The sequence below is a fragment of the Etheostoma cragini genome, chromosome 1 (assembly GCF_013103735.1).
Source record: "Etheostoma cragini isolate CJK2018 chromosome 1, CSU_Ecrag_1.0, whole genome shotgun sequence".
Lineage (NCBI taxonomy): Eukaryota > Metazoa > Chordata > Actinopteri > Perciformes > Percidae > Etheostoma > Etheostoma cragini.
Window position 1 is genome coordinate 10,708,603 of NC_048407.1, and position 15,809 is coordinate 10,724,411.

Below are 15,809 nucleotides of genomic sequence, written 5' to 3' on the forward strand. Positions count from 1 at the left end.
CGGTGTGTATGCTACTCCCAGAGTGACGGCTGACTCATTATGAATGGGTCCAGCAGGGGCCGAATGGCAGGTCAGCAGAGTTACACACGTCTTGTGTATGAAATGCCTGTATTGTCACTACGCTGCATTTTTATGAACTATGATATTCTGGCCATGGGTCACATCTCTCGCCCAGGTCCAGGTCCAGCAGCTCCGTCTCATGCGCCATTACTCTACAAACTGAAGTTAGTTGCATTCAACAACTTCTTTGTTTTATGCCAGCGAAAACACTGGTACAAACACAGGTTTGCCTCTCATGCTCAACAATATATAGCTTTGTTCAACAATTACAACTGTGGACAAATGTCAGCAGTGTGTACCGCTGTGTCTCTCCGTGTTGCTGGGAGCCGTAAGTGATTTTCTAAGCCTCTCTTACTTTGTACCTTGAAGTTTAATCATACAAGTGTTCCAAGTCAGATTCAGTCAAAAAAACTCTTAACAGCACAAACTTGTTAATAATTGCTCTTATTAACTTCATGATTGCCACCTGCTCAAGAAGAGGTGCACATTCATAAGATCTGATCAATACTAGTACTAGTAGAATTGGGGGACCCAAAATAGACATGAAGTTAGAGGCCTACACCATTTCAAGCAAAGTGGACCTTCAATTTGACATGCTGAAGGGAAAAGTTTCATGCAATTTTGACATTTTTACACATACTTTGATCGAATTCAATTAAATATTTTAAAATACTAATTAATCCACAGTTCGTTTAATTATTATAACCAAACAGTTGTAATTATTTATTTTACAGGTATCTGCGCATGACTACTCATGTCGTTAGAATCCAAATCATTTTGTGAATGCCACAAATCCTCATAAATCCCATGTACATGCCACTTATGAATGATTGTGGTATGATTTGTAGTAATGTGGTTCTTGCATGTTTTTCTATTTCTCAGAAAATCATTTCTGCAGTGTTAATGTATCACAGTAGGTGCCATTGTTACAATCTTGTTTTTATCTCTGGAACACAAAAAAAAAAAAAAACATTATCCCTCCCCCCTCCCGTCTACCTCCATTAAATTTTTGTGCAAAGCATGCATGCTGAGTCTGACACCATGCATAGCCAATTACAGTGCAGATCTGTCCTAACAATACCTGTTATACAGCAGAATGTCTGGCTTCCAAATGAGATGGTCAGGAAATCTCACATTGGTCACACCTCCATACTCTGATGTATTCCACCGAAGGTAGTGATCCTCCCACTGCTACGGGATGCAGAAACATATTTTACATGTTAAACATATCCTTTAAATGTGTGTTTGGTAAGCCTTGTTCAAAAGCTCAACTTGCAATTTATTAGTGACACCGGCAGTTATTATAATGGGAAAAATAAATGTCTCTGACAGCAGCTGTTGGTAACATTATTCAGTGACATGGTACAAGAATCGAGTTCAATCGCTGTGCCAGATTTCAGTGACATCTGTGGAGGAATATGATTTTTAGATCTCCGAGGGACACAGTTTTATTGCTATTCCAATAATACTAAGTTGACCACATTGTATGACTGTAATACCAGAACCTTAAACCAAATCTATAAATCTGCAACAGGTTGTAGATTTCCAAAACTGTATTACCGCATCTGGTCGCATTATGCAATATATGCACACCAGCCTGCTTTTAAGCTATTCTGATCCAAAGTCATGCATAGCGTATTTATGAGCAAGAGGGTCAACATTGCAGGTGTGAAGTGACAAATTACGTCCCAATTGTGTGCATACTGGATGTAACACATACTTTGTAAGGGCAGCTGCAGTATGTACTAAAATAAAAAATGACTTTAAAAAAACGTAGCCCTATGCCTGTTGGGTTGTGTATTGTTGCTCTGTACTTTATACTCAAGGTGACAACAGTCAGGATCAACTCGACAATTTTTAGTCATTCTCCTTCTCCCCACATACAGGCATATCATTGTCTGTAGAGCGGGAGTGTGTTTCAACATCATCTATGCTAAGGAGGTGAGGAATCATGTGCAGTCTTTGAATCACTGGAAAGCCTAACAAGGGTATGGTCAGATCCTACATGATAAAAACCTCCTCCTCTATCTTTCTGTCCCCTCTTTGAATAACAGCATCCACCTTTCCTTTGACACCCAGAAATTGTCTGGCAGTTGTTGGTCTGCCATATCTGTCCAGTGGGTATTCTGACTCTGGAACAGCGGTCACAGAAGCACGTCAGGTCCAATAAACAATAAGTTACGGTAGTGAGAAAAACAAGGCCATGTGAGCTAAAGTTATGTACCAAGTAACGTTACAAGGGGAGTGGCAGGCTGTGGCTTGTAATTGGAAGAAGGATGAGAAATAGTAACATGACTTTAAAATCAACATCCACCAAGCCAAAATGCTTATGCTATTAGTTACTCGTTCTGGTTCCCTAACTTTAAAAAAAAAAAATTCTCTTTTTATTTTTATTTTTTTATTATTGTAGGATGGTTAGCAAGCATTAGTTGTAAAATCAATCAAGCACAATGTGTTTGTACATTTTTCAAAAATGTGTTGACGGCATTGAGGTAGAGACAATATACAACAAACCATCACACACGAAGAAAACTAAAGATACTGGTGGTCTTTCTAGTCAAGTAGGTAATGTAAACTTAACAAGCGTTTTCCTTATAGTTATGCAAATTTTTCCAACTGTTTATGTGGGGTTTGACCTTTAAATACTTACACCTATGAATAACATTTTTACAATGTTTAATCAAGTTATTTATGAAGAACTCTACATTTTTTCCTTTAAAAATGTTCCAGCTTTAATTGACATTTAAGTTATAGGGTGCAGCAGTATACCTTTAGACTGACTACATCCTCCTACGTATTTCCGCTCAATTTTCATTTTCCTTCAGTACTCCGTCTCGGTTTGCGGTATATTCGCGGGTTTTCCAGACAAATATTTGGCAGTCCAATCGGCGAACAGAGGGAGTGGCTGACAACGATGACGTTGAGGTTCGATAACCTTCGGTGAGTTACGTACTAATGGTGACAGAGAAAGATGCGAGCGAAGCCATTCGGTCTGTGAGTTCTGTTGTTGGCCATGATGTTGTGGTCCTCTTCTTCACGGGTTTGGGAAAAGTTTAATTTTCCAGCTTGTTCTGTTAGCTAGGGGTTAGCTAAGGCTAACGTTACTGATGGTAAGACTGACAGTTCCAATGCCTATAACATATTTTAGTTTGGACAATTACTCCAGTATCACAGGGTATCATTTTTTCATGACACACAATCTTTGACTGACTTTTACTGATTATACTTATTATTTAAAGTGCAGCTGCACAATTTCTATAAATGATATCACAAGTAGAAGGCTGTATCGTCACATCTGACTCTTTGTAAAAAACAAGCATATCCAGGCCTATAGCAGATGTGTGCATATGATGACGTTGGTTGATTTCCAGCTTAGTATTGCTAAATGCTTGGCAAAAAGGCATATTTCCCAAAATGACAAACTATTCCAATAAGCTACTTTTAATGATGGCCCAGGAGAAGGCCCCATGGTAAAAAAAAATTAAAAAAGTAGGCTTACGGGCAAATTTCTTTTACTATAACCACTCAGTTAAACCAATAACATGATCTAAAAATACTACAATTCCGTGTGTATATTAATTTTTAATTCCAACACTATCCTGATATTAATATATTTACTACTTTCTGTCAACCATGGTGAGTGTCTCAAGGGACCAACATTAATGTCTCAAAGTTCACCACAGGTAGCCAACAGATCAGTGGTAACAAACAATAAAATCTGTGAATTCTGTCAGCGCTATCTTGTATTTGAGAGCCGAAGGCGATTGTGCAGGGTGTGGAGTGACAGAGATTGAGCGAGACTGCAGCTGCGATTCCACGGGGTGATTTAGAACAGATCAAAAAGCCTTGATACAGATTGCTGACGTTGCAGCAGCACTCATGTCATACAATGGACAGGCTGCTATAAAAAATCTTACTGCATGGAGGAGAAATGGGCGCATTGCCCCTGTGGAAGGTGAAAGGGAAAAGACTAGGTTCCAGTAGATGTAATTAACAAAACTGTCAGACAATGACTAAATGTTTATTGTGATTAGATGAACAAACCACATACCAGGTTAAAGGCTAAAGGTTAAGGCAAAGTTCGACATTGAGAGGAACATGTTTATTTCACTTTCTTGCAAAAATTAGATGGGACTTAGAGCCAGCTGCAGGTTAGCTTAGCTTATGAGGCGGGGTTACCGTGAGCGCTGAGCAAGCAGGTAAGAGCAAACATAACGTGTAGTGAGTTGTCGTCTATGGAAAAAGATGTTTAAAGCAAAAAATTGAAAAATCGAAAAACACAGAGGGAAAAGGAGATGGCATGTCAAGGGAAAAATATAAGTGGATGGTGAAAGGCAGGTAGACAAGTAGGATTTAAGTGTGACATTTGTCCTTGGAGGCTTGCAAATATTCATGTTAACAGACTAGCGTTTGCCAGAGATAGCAAAAGTACTCACTTTACTTCTACTTAGGTAGAGGTACAGATACTTGTGTTAAAAAATACTCTGGTGAAGGTAAAAGTACTGATTTAACGTCTTTACTCAAGTAAAAGTAACAAAGCATAGGCTTGGAAATGTGAAAGGAAAAGATTGGGTTCCAGTATGTGATAAACAAAACTGTCACACAATAACTGTTTATTGCGATTAGATGAACAAATTGCATATCAGTAATATATAACATATATAATATTAGCAATAAAATGTGGGATAAATGTAGCCACAAGGTGCGGTTTAGCTTTTGGGACTTTACATACATTGTAAAGAAAAAAATCTTACCAGTTGTAGCCAGATGTTGGTTGTCAAAACCTGGTTCTTCTCATCCTGATAGAAAATGATGATGAGTGATATTTTTTAACATTATTGTCATTCAAGTATTTTGGCGTAGTTGTTTATTGTTTTCTCATTTTAAATTTCATAAAGAAAGAGTCATGCTACTCAAAAAACGTCACTGACCACAGTAGCTTCACCTCTCAATGGAGAAACCATTGACTGTTACCCTTGAACCATAATGGAAAAGCCAATATTTGTACATGGGAATGGATTTTAGCTGTGCCGTGAGAACATAGTGACAATTTTAAATTGACATATGATAAGGAAATTTCCGTTAAACAAGAATGAGTGTAAGTAAGCCTTGTGCAGTGCATATGCAAAACTAATGTGTGGAGAATCATTGTTTACGTACCACATCCATGATCTGCATGAGGGTGAGGCCAAACTGAACAGTGAGAGTCTGAGAGTCATTGGAAACTGGTCTCACCAGTGGGTTGTACCCAGTCATCAGGTCGGCGTACAGTTTGCGCTGATCTGGCCCTTGAAGAGAAACTACAGAAAACAGAGAAAACTGGACAGTAAATATACTTTCATAATTACTTCAGAACAAAATGAGCAAGAATGCTCGGTGGGGAATGAGTCCTTAACCCAAGTGAAGGAGTTCAAGTACCTTGGGGTGTTGTTTGCGAGTGAGGGGACAATGGGGGGGGGGGGGGGGGGGGGGGGGGGGGGGGGGGGGGGGAATCGGTGGGGGTGGTGTCACTTTATCGGACTGTTGTGATGAAAAGAAAGCTCAATCAGCAGGCAAAGCTCTCAATCTACCGGTCAGTTTTCTCTCAGATTATTTTTCCTTGTTACCGGTTTCCAGTCATTTCCTGTTTTATTTTGAAATACTCACCCATCTCTCATTTCTGTCTACTTCACTCCCTGCCCTTGTGTTTTTCTTCCTGCTTCGTCCTGTTGTTTTTCAACTGTTCCTCATCACACCTGAGGCCAGTCCCAATTCTCAGTTTGTACATCCCGATTCCTTTCCTTGCCTCCACTCCTTGCGTCTTTGTCCTGCCCACAAGAGATTCGAGCGGACCTCTTTAACAAATAGATATGAAACATCTTTGCCTATTGTTTATACAATTTATGTACATATTTTCTTTTTTATTCTCTTTTTGTCATGCCTGTTATGCCTCTTTTGTGTCTATGTCAAGGGTGGGACAGGCCGGGACGGGTTGGACAGATACGGATAAACGATTATGTAGGTAGCTTATCATGTAGGGTCCAGGGCTCTCTTATCAATGGTAAGAGTGCTTTTCATTTCAATAAGCTACTTTTGTGTTAATGTTAATTTCACTTTGCTGTGTTGATTTGAATTTCATGAAGAGACCTAGGTCCACACAACCTCTTGTGTGACTTTTTAGGATTTTGTTCTGTTAGCCTGGTAATATACTTTCAATTGGCTATATGACTGGGCGCCTTGTGCACATCTGTGTTAACGTGCAATTGCTGCCCTGTGTCCCAATGCCTTCCTACAGTTGTTGAAAGGTGCAATATGTAATACTGACAGCTAGTGTTTAAAATAGTTACTGAAGTACAAATTCCAAACACTAGAGAGAGTCGTCTCCCCTCCCCCTCCTCCCCACACTCGAAGTTCACGTTGGGTGCCAGGCTGAGACCAGAGCACCCAACAATGTTGCTACTTGCTTGTCTTACGCAGCCAGACATTACTTCACAGCACAGCGGAGTAGCTAAAGTTAGATGCTGGCTACGTTGGCAGTCATAAAGCCCCGGGTCACATAACGCTTTGTACCAAACTGACAGACACTCTTTTGGGGCTTAGAACTACAGTAGGACCGCTAAAACAACCTCAACGCCTCTCCACACGCCAGACAGGAACACTTAGCCAGAATTACAGTAGGAACTGCTAAAAATGGCGATAGGTGTAAACCGAGCCCTGGGTATACTGCTCTGCTTTTAAGAAAATGAAAGCTCAGATGGGCCAATCTGGAATTTAGCCCCTTATGAGGTTGTAAGGGTCAAGGTTAACTCAGCTTTCTCTGTTTTTCCCGGCAAGAGAATTTGGCCCACCCATGAGAGGGAGACATCATTGCTTTCAAACCAACAAAGTGGTAGTTGGACAAGGACACACCACCAGGCATGGTGGGCTCTCTCCTCCTCAAAAGCTACAGACTCGCATTGCACATACTAAGAAAATCTTCTTGTGGGACTGTCTCTAGTGGCTGTAATTCTGCACCAAGGCAGAATTTTGGGAAAGAGACTTCAGATACAGTATTAGGAGACCACTAAGGCCTATATAAAAGCATCCAAAGAGCACCATGTAAGGGGTCTTTTAATAAAAGCGGGCTTTCCACACAAACAATGTGTCATTAGTATGAGAAAAAAAATTGATTTCAACTGTGTCAGGCACCGGTCAGGCTTAGACTACAGGGTTAAATATTTTTCCTGAAAATTAGATGAATCAGATCCTGGAAAAAGACAACTCATTTGCCAGGAGTCCCGGGATGTAGCTGTTTTTATTGATTTATATTTTTTAGCCCAAGTAATGTATCAAAATTTTAAAAATATGCGTTCCCAAATCGAAAACTGACATTTTTTATGTTATTTGTATAATTATTTGGGCAAAAGAACACAGTTTATGTCCATCATCAACACATTTTGCTATGATCAATTATGCTGCGTGATCAGGTGAGCTGCAGCACTAATTATGAAACGCCAGGTGGAATGTCTGGGACTTGTCTACTGAAAATCTAGGCAACCCTTATTAAACCAATATTTTACAGAACTCCATTATACAAGCTAATGAAGAAGATGCTAAAGTAAACCAGTGAATGTTTCCCAACCATTCTATTAAACAAAATCCATTCTGTGGCTGTTAAAATTTCTATGCGGCTGTAAATGGGAATAATCACTCGAAGTTAACCAAAATATTTCCTTGTTAGGGCAGGCATACAGTATTTCTCTTTTAAACACATACAATTTCAACTAAATGAAAGAAAACAACCCACAGAACTGTGTACTACAAAAAGACAGGGCCGTAGGCCGATGTCAAACTGAGATGAAAAATAAATAAACGCCTAAACACTCTGCTGCAATATCAGCATTGCATCGAACTTTTGACAACTTAGACTACATATTTCTATTAGTTTACTATGCATTCTCACCCTGCCCTTTTTTACTTCTCCAACTGTGCTTTCAAGAAGCAGAGAGCATTGATAGACTGCACTCAAGTGGTTTCGGATCTTCATGAAAAATTGGCCACAGATAGATATCGCTCTCTCCGCCTCCATTGATGTAGACTACTGTTGAGTAATGAATTTAGTGAGCCCTTATTACCGTGGCTTCATTACAGGACCGTCTCCTGCATCAACGTTATCGTATGACAACAATGGACGCACACTCCTTGCGTTTTTTATTTAATTCTATTTCACCTTTCCTGTCATAACCTTTCCTGGGAATTGGGAAATAGTCAGATTTCCAGGGATTAAACACTATCTTGGACATAAATATCTCAAAGCTTGTCGGTCTTGGGTTGGGCTCGGTTAATTATAGCTCTTCCAGCGGGCCTCCTTGCTTCTCGATCTTCTAACCCTCAAAATCCATCCATCCATCTTCGACTGCCTATCTGGCATCGGGTTGCGGGGACAGCAGCTCCAGCAGGGAACCCCAAACTTCCCTTTCCCGAGCCACATTAACCAGCTCCGACTGGGGGATCCCGAGGCGTTCCCAGGCCAGGTTGGAGATATAATCTCTCCACCTAGTCCTGGGTCTTCCCAGAGGCCTCCTCCCAGCTGGACTAGCCTGGAACACCTCCCTGTGGAGGCGCCCAGGAGGCCGCCTTACCAGATGCCCGAACTACCTCAACTGGCTCCTTTCAACGTGAAGGAGCAGCGGCTCTACTCCGAGCTCCTCTCGGATGTCTGAGCTTCTCACCCTATCTCCAGTGAGGATGCCAGTCACCCTCCTGAGGAAACCTATTTGGGCCGCTTGTACCCTGGATCTCGTTCTTTTGGTCATGACCCAGCCTTCATGACCATAGGAGAGGGTAGGAACGAAAATTGCCCGGTAGATCGAGAGCTTTGCCTTCTGGCTCAGCTCCCTTTTCGTCACAACGGTGCGATAAACAGAATGTAATACCGCACCGGCTGCTCCGATTCTCCTACCAATCTCACGCTCCATGGTCCCCTCATTCGCAAACAAGACCCCAAGGTACTTAAACTCCTTCACCCTCAAAATGCATTTCAGGAATTTCTGCCAAAAATCAGTACTGTGCAAGTATCCTCTGCAGAACATGAATGTCTTGTGGAAAATTGTGGGAAAATCTATTCAATAGTTGTTGAGATTTTCTGGTCTGGATCAATGTAATAAGACGGACCAACGTTGCCTTCATAGAGCCAACACGATGCTAGCGTGTCTTAAAATGATTATGCACATTATAACTTTCTTTCAAACAGGAAACTTAATGAGACTGACCCAAAGCTACATTCACCCCATTTCTACATCATCAAATCCATACCTAAATTTCTGATTATCACACCTCTTTCCATTTATAATCTTGCTTCATCTTGCAGGTACCTATCACCACTCCAGCTCCGCCTTTCACCAAGAGACTCGAGAGTCTGTGTCAGCAGACCCCTCACGGTCAGATCACTTTTGCATTTAATTTAATGTTTGGCAAGGTCTTCTTTCAGTTAAATCAAATTATATACTTATATACTTATATACTATATACTATAAAAAGTCAATTTCAGAGTGGAATATTTTAAACAAAGGGTGGTGAAACACATGCAGCCCAGACAAGGCAATCATCCAAATACATTACCTGGCCTGGGTTCATTGCACTGTGCAATCTCAATTCAGACGTGCCCCTCCTTTTAACACATTTGTGTCTACTCTTGAGTTATATAGAGTTTTTGGCAGCGTTTATTTACTTCACTTATGGCCACAGCCCAATTATCCTAAACCATCTATGAGAAGCACATTATCTTGATGGTTTGGCAGAGCTCTTGTTGTCTGTGGGCATCTCCCCATTCCTTTGCTCTTGGTTGCATCCTGCTCTTTCAAAACAAGACAACGTCATAAACCTTGTAAATGGCAAGACAGTGTATGGTCAATTTGCTTCTGGCCAAATTGTTATTAGGATAGTCAGCGGTAGTGTCTATGATGTGAATTAAGATGTAAAATATTCATCTTTTCAGTCTGAAAAATCGTATTTCAATTGTCACAGCGATGTGAACATTTGCGATGAACACATCACAAAAAACTGAAATACATCAACCCTTCATAAACATGCTAAACCATATTTTAATCTGCTCTATAGCAGTCTCTCATCCACTGCCATTATGTTTTACATGAGCACAGCGCGCCAAATCAGTTAATGGTGAATTCTGACAAGCTTAACCCTTGTGTTGTCTTCCTGTCAAAATTGAAAATCAACGCTTCTTATCATGTTTTTGTCCCTTTTTTCAAAAATGTTGTCGCTTTTTTCAATGCTTGTCACTTTTTTTTAATATTTTCCACACTACGTAACACTAACTTATTAACTCTAGTTTTACAGTTATTTGTGGAATTTATGTTCAATAAACCTCATTTGTAGGAAATGATAAACCGTTTAAATCTGAACATGGGCAACTAACACATGCACTCGACCAGAGTCGGTCGGACTATAGACAGTTGAAGAAGTGGACCAACAGATCCCGTTGTTGTGACTCCCAACCTGATGATTCTCTCTCTTCTACAATTTTGGCTATTACTGAGGGCATTGAAGTATGCACTTTAATTGACTCTGGTTCTACTGTCTCCGTTGTGAGCAAAGATTTGCATAACTCTCACCGGGCATTGAGGACACCCTCCTCTCTGCCAGCTCGCTCAGTCAATGGACAGTTCCTGGACCTTTTAGGCAAGTTAACGATTGGGATCAGACTTGGACATCAGGTATGGCAACAGGACTTTGAAATTCTCCAAGGTGCTTTCCAGCAAGTCATTCTTGGTTTTGGTTTTCTGCTGCAACACCATGCCCTCCGTGACATCAAAAACAAAATGCTGCAACTTTGGGACATGAAAATTCCTCTCCTGCCCAAAAGACATTAAGTGGCTGCCTGCTTTAATGGGTCTGTGCTAGTGCCCACTAAGATTTGAGCTATGAGTGAAACTCTCATCACAGCCTGTGTGTCAACAGCCACACCTGCTTCTCCCATGCCAACCAACTACTATGGTGTTCTCATGCCCAACACATTGTGTGACTGGCACATTCTCTCAGTGAGGTTCAAAACGAAACGACTGTTGTTCAAATCTTAAATCCCTCCAGAGATGACATTGAGCGCTATTCAGGTCAACACCTGGGAGAATTTCATTCGGCTCCATCTGTTGACATCATATCAGGTGAAGGATCATGTTGTGCAGTCTCCCTCGTACATGATTTGGCTCCATCTGTCCAGGTAAATGACAATGACCTGTCACCTTCCCAAGTTCAATCTCTGAGATCACTGCCTCAGAAAACCTCAGCAGTATTCAGTAAACACTCAGAGGACAGAGGTTGCACAAACAAATCATCAGGCATCAAATCTGCACTGGTGATGCCGCACCAAATAAACAGAGAGCCTACAGAGTGACACCAGAACAGAGAGCTGAAATACAGATTCAAGTTGAATACTTGTTAGAAGCAGATGTCATTGAAGAAAGCTGCAGTCCCTGGGCTACACCAGTTTTTTTGATGCGCAAGGAAAATGCCACATGGCATTTCTACCTGGACTACAGAAAACTCAATGCAGTGACAATCAAGGATTCCCACCCACTTCCAAGAGTCAACAACACACTGGATGCTTTGTCAGGCTCTGCCTGGCTCTGCACAATGGACCGGCAACATGGCTATTGGCAAGTAGAGCTGGTTGAGGAAGGCCGTGAAAAGACAGCATTCACAACAGGTAGTGGATTTACCACTTTAAAGGGATGCCAATGGGTCTCACCAATGCTCCAGCCACATGGCAGCGCTTGATGTAAATGGTACTTTGAGGCCTCCCATGGAAAACTTGCCTAGTGTATTTGGATGATGTCCTCATCTACAGCCGCTCTTTCAGTGAACATCTCCAGCACCTGGAAGAAATTTTCTCCAGATTCCAGTCAAGGGCCCTGAAGCTAAATCCCTCAAACTGACCACAAACCTCTCCTGGGTCTTTTCAGGCTACTCTAAAACTAATCCTCCTGCTTTATTAGAAATGTTGTTAAGGCTGTAAAGCCATATTTCTACACATTTTAAGCTACTCTAAAAAGAAATCCTCTTATTAAGCCAGCTTCATTCCAACTTTGGGTAAGAGTAAACATATCCGGTGTGTCATCAGACCATTCTGATGTAGGCTTTTTGAAATTAAACACTTAAATGTCTAATTAAATCTATGTTTGAAATCTTTATCAGTTTTTAAATTAAATCCATATGTTTTACTCATAACACATATCCAGTGTGTCACTCAGATAATATCCACAGGAGGCTACTGAGTGGTGCCAGGTAAAAGCGATCGCGTCAGCTAGTTTACTAGCCATAGATTGTTTGTTTAGGTTTGTATAGCAGCCCCTCGGTGGCTTTAGGTTTTAGGCTTAGCCATTACAATTACTGTTGCTGCTCTTTAAACATTTATTTTCGGCTGAAAAACTAAAAGTGAAACAAGAATTCTTCTGGAATCGTTTCCTAGCACTACTTTAACATGGTTCTATTTTAAAGTTTATTTTCCTTTGTTCATAATGTGTAGACCTACTCCTTTTTGGTATTTGTGTAGTTAATCTTTCACCAGGCCGCCAAAGCGCCACCTGCTTTCTTTAAACGAGCCGTCGTCAATAGTGCTGTTGCAGCTATTGTCTAGCAAATCATGCAAGAAAACACATTGATAACCTATTTTAAACAATACAATTGTAAGATATTAATTATTTGATTCTAAAAAGTGATCAAATAGAAATCTCTTGCTTTCCAAACGTTTTACATTTTCCATGCTGTTCTCTGGAAGTGGAGATTCTTACATTATATTATATCAAAACCTGCCCATCCAATTTATTTGGAAATAGTGTCACTGCTGTTTGTAATTTTGTTTTATTACATAGGCCCACTAGTTCCACACATTAATTATGTAAGAAAAAAAATAGCAACAGTGAGGAGCAAGTTCACACACACACACACACACACACAGTGGTGTGCTGTTCATCTGCATCCAGCCTACTCTGCCTGTGCATTAAACAATTGAATTGGGTGGTGGCCAGAGCAACAACAACGACCACCTAGAAAATTCCGCAGAAATTTTAACAGTGTGCCTACTACTTGGTACATATCCTAATAAAAATAAATTTAAAATAATAAAAGTGTTACGTGTCTTAACCCTTCAGAGATAGACCTTTTTAAACCAAGTCCTTGTAAGTCCTGATGTAGCTAGCGCTAAACCAACCAGACTCCATTTAAAAAAATAGTACTTTTAGCGTGTGTAGAGCCAACATATTTCCACATGTAAATACGTAAATTATGTGTTTATTTCAACCAACACTATAGTTCTTCATGGTTGGAAAAGTCTAGAGAAGACCAAAAAAGGGCTTTTCATAGTTTTATTTGGCTTCTGTTGAGTTTGAATGAAGTGTGTTTTACAATGCCAAAAGAATGTTTATTTACACGGAGTCAGGTGGTTTGGTGATGCAAGCCTTACCAAAATATATTCAAATACAATACCCCAGTTTCACTGAAATTTTAAATACATACAGTAATGTTTTAATTGTGAAGTGTTAATTGATTTAACCCTTCAGAGATTGACCTTTTTAAATCCTATTTAAGACCTTCTGATTTCCCAGAAGCATCAAGTAGCTAGCGCTGAACCAACCAGACTCCACTTAAAAAAACAGTACTTTTAGCGTGTATAGAGCCAACATATTTCCACATGTATTGTAAATCAGTAAAGTATGTGTTTATTTCAACCAACACTGGAGTTGTGATGGAAAAAAAGTGTAGAGAAGACCGAAAACAGCTTATCATAGTTTTAATTGTTTTTTGTCGACTTTGAATAAAAGGTGTTTCATGATGCTAAAATGACTGTTTATTTACTTGGAGACTGGTGGGTGTTGAGTCATGTTAGCTCCTTCCTTCTACCCCTGATAGGTGTGTGTGTGTGTGTGTGTGTGTGTGTGTGTGTGTAAGAACTTGTTCCTATGGTGATTTCCTCAGTGAAGAATCAGCACTTGGTGCGAACAGCGCCAACATTTTAAGTCTAATGAACTCCATAGTTACATGTCTGCAACCGGCACAAGATTTCCTACATTTTTACTAACCATGATGTATGAAGATTAAAAAGTGTACTCGAGAGAGCAATTTGTTTGGGAAAAGTTCAGCAAATCGTACTGCAGCTGCATGGGTTTTTTGTTGTATCTATCAGAAGTTGGCATCAACAGCGAGAAAAAATTGTCCAATGGACTCCGTAGTTAAATGTCTGCGACCGGCACAAGATTTCTTGTATTTTGACCCTACCATGATGTATGAAGAGTGAAAACTGTAGGGGAGGGTTAGGGTTAGGGTTACTTTTTTTTTTAAATGTCCTCCCCTCTAACTCTTATCTTTACATACACACATTTTGGAATATCTGAAACGGTCTCGGGAGAAACTGTACTTGATATCTGAATGCCCATTCAGCCCAATAAACGTCAAAGTCTTGTCTTTGGTTCAAACTTTTAGTTATGTTACTGCGTTAAAGTATGGCGATACAGCATTTGCCCCAAAGGGGTGTCGTTTTGAGCAATGTTGAGCAATTTTCCGAAGATGTCTCATTAAAGTTTGTAAGAAATTGTTTGCCATTTTTTGGCTTTTTTGTGAAAACCACGTGGCAAATCTCCTTGAAACGTCATAGCACGCAAATGGACACCACCCTGATCCTTACACACCTTTTGATGTATTTAGTGTGCACGTGTTGGCAATGCTCCGTGACTAGTAGTGGGACAAAAAACAGGCGGAATAATAATCTTTAAGAATGAGAAACAATAGTAATTGCACCTGTGGTCTCTCATCACCTCCAAAGGTAAACCAGATGTTGGAATGCAGCCATTAAATGTAAAGGACTAAATTATGTTTATCTCAGTGGAAGGGGACTCTGGTCTTCCCGGGGGTCTCCGGACAGTTATGATTCGTAACTGTTTATTTTACGCTAGCTGTGGGCTCCTACCATGAACCTTTCACTGCATGCCTTTCCATGTTGCATAATCAGAGGACCCTATAAAGACCATGATGAAGAATCTGGGGGCCGGAGTATAGTATTGGCGGAGACACTCTCCTGGCTTCTGCAGAGCTTGTATTGATGCTGAATTCCTTGATGTAATAAACCTTATTATAATCAAGAAACAGTGTCAAACAGATTCCTATCAACACATCATCCAGCATTGCTGTTCAGACACCACACACCAATTGCTGCTGTTGCAGCATATCGGCACACTGAATTAGTTGATTGATATTGGCAATAGGAACTGTAAAAGACTGTGTTGCGCCAATGCCAATGAAAGGAAGGAACAAAGGCCAATAGGAAAACACCAAGAGCTTGTCTTTGTCCATGGCTAAATCCCCTGTAGATCTGAACCCTCCAAACCTTACCATGATCAAATTTCACTATGACAATCAACAAGATGACATCAATGTGTGTTATATTTTTCTGAAATACATCCCAGTACATTACTGGCTATCAGACCACACAAGGGACATTGCTGGATGTTGCCAATGTGTTAACATGTAATATGTGAGAGCTGGGAGTCTTAAAAGGGAGAAGCAAAGGCTTTCTATCTCTTAATCAAAATAAACAGCCTCAATAAGTCTGAGAGATGGACAAGGGATTTAAGTACCCCCATCATGTGCGTAGACATTTAAGTGTGTGTGTATGCGCACACACACAGCTTCTCTCCATCTGTCTCTTTATATGTACAGTGGGTACGGAAAGTATTCAGACCCCTTTAAATTTTTCACTCTTTGTTTCATTGCAGCCTTTTTCC

At 40.4% G+C, this 15,809-nt stretch overlaps 1 protein-coding gene across 1 annotated transcript in view; it reads right to left on the reverse strand.

Moving 5' to 3' along the window:
• Positions 1–15,809, reverse strand: part of chrna7a (cholinergic receptor, nicotinic, alpha 7a (neuronal)) — a 28,141-nt gene that overhangs the window by 10,499 nt on the left and 1,833 nt on the right. The window contains exons 2-4 of the mRNA XM_034881123.1: positions 5,221–5,360; positions 4,815–4,859; positions 1,142–1,251 (exon numbers count right to left, since the gene is read on the reverse strand). Coding sequence (XP_034737014.1) covers positions 1,142–1,251; positions 4,815–4,859; positions 5,221–5,360 — 295 coding nt within the window. The remainder of the gene's footprint in view (positions 1–1,141; positions 1,252–4,814; positions 4,860–5,220; positions 5,361–15,809) is intronic.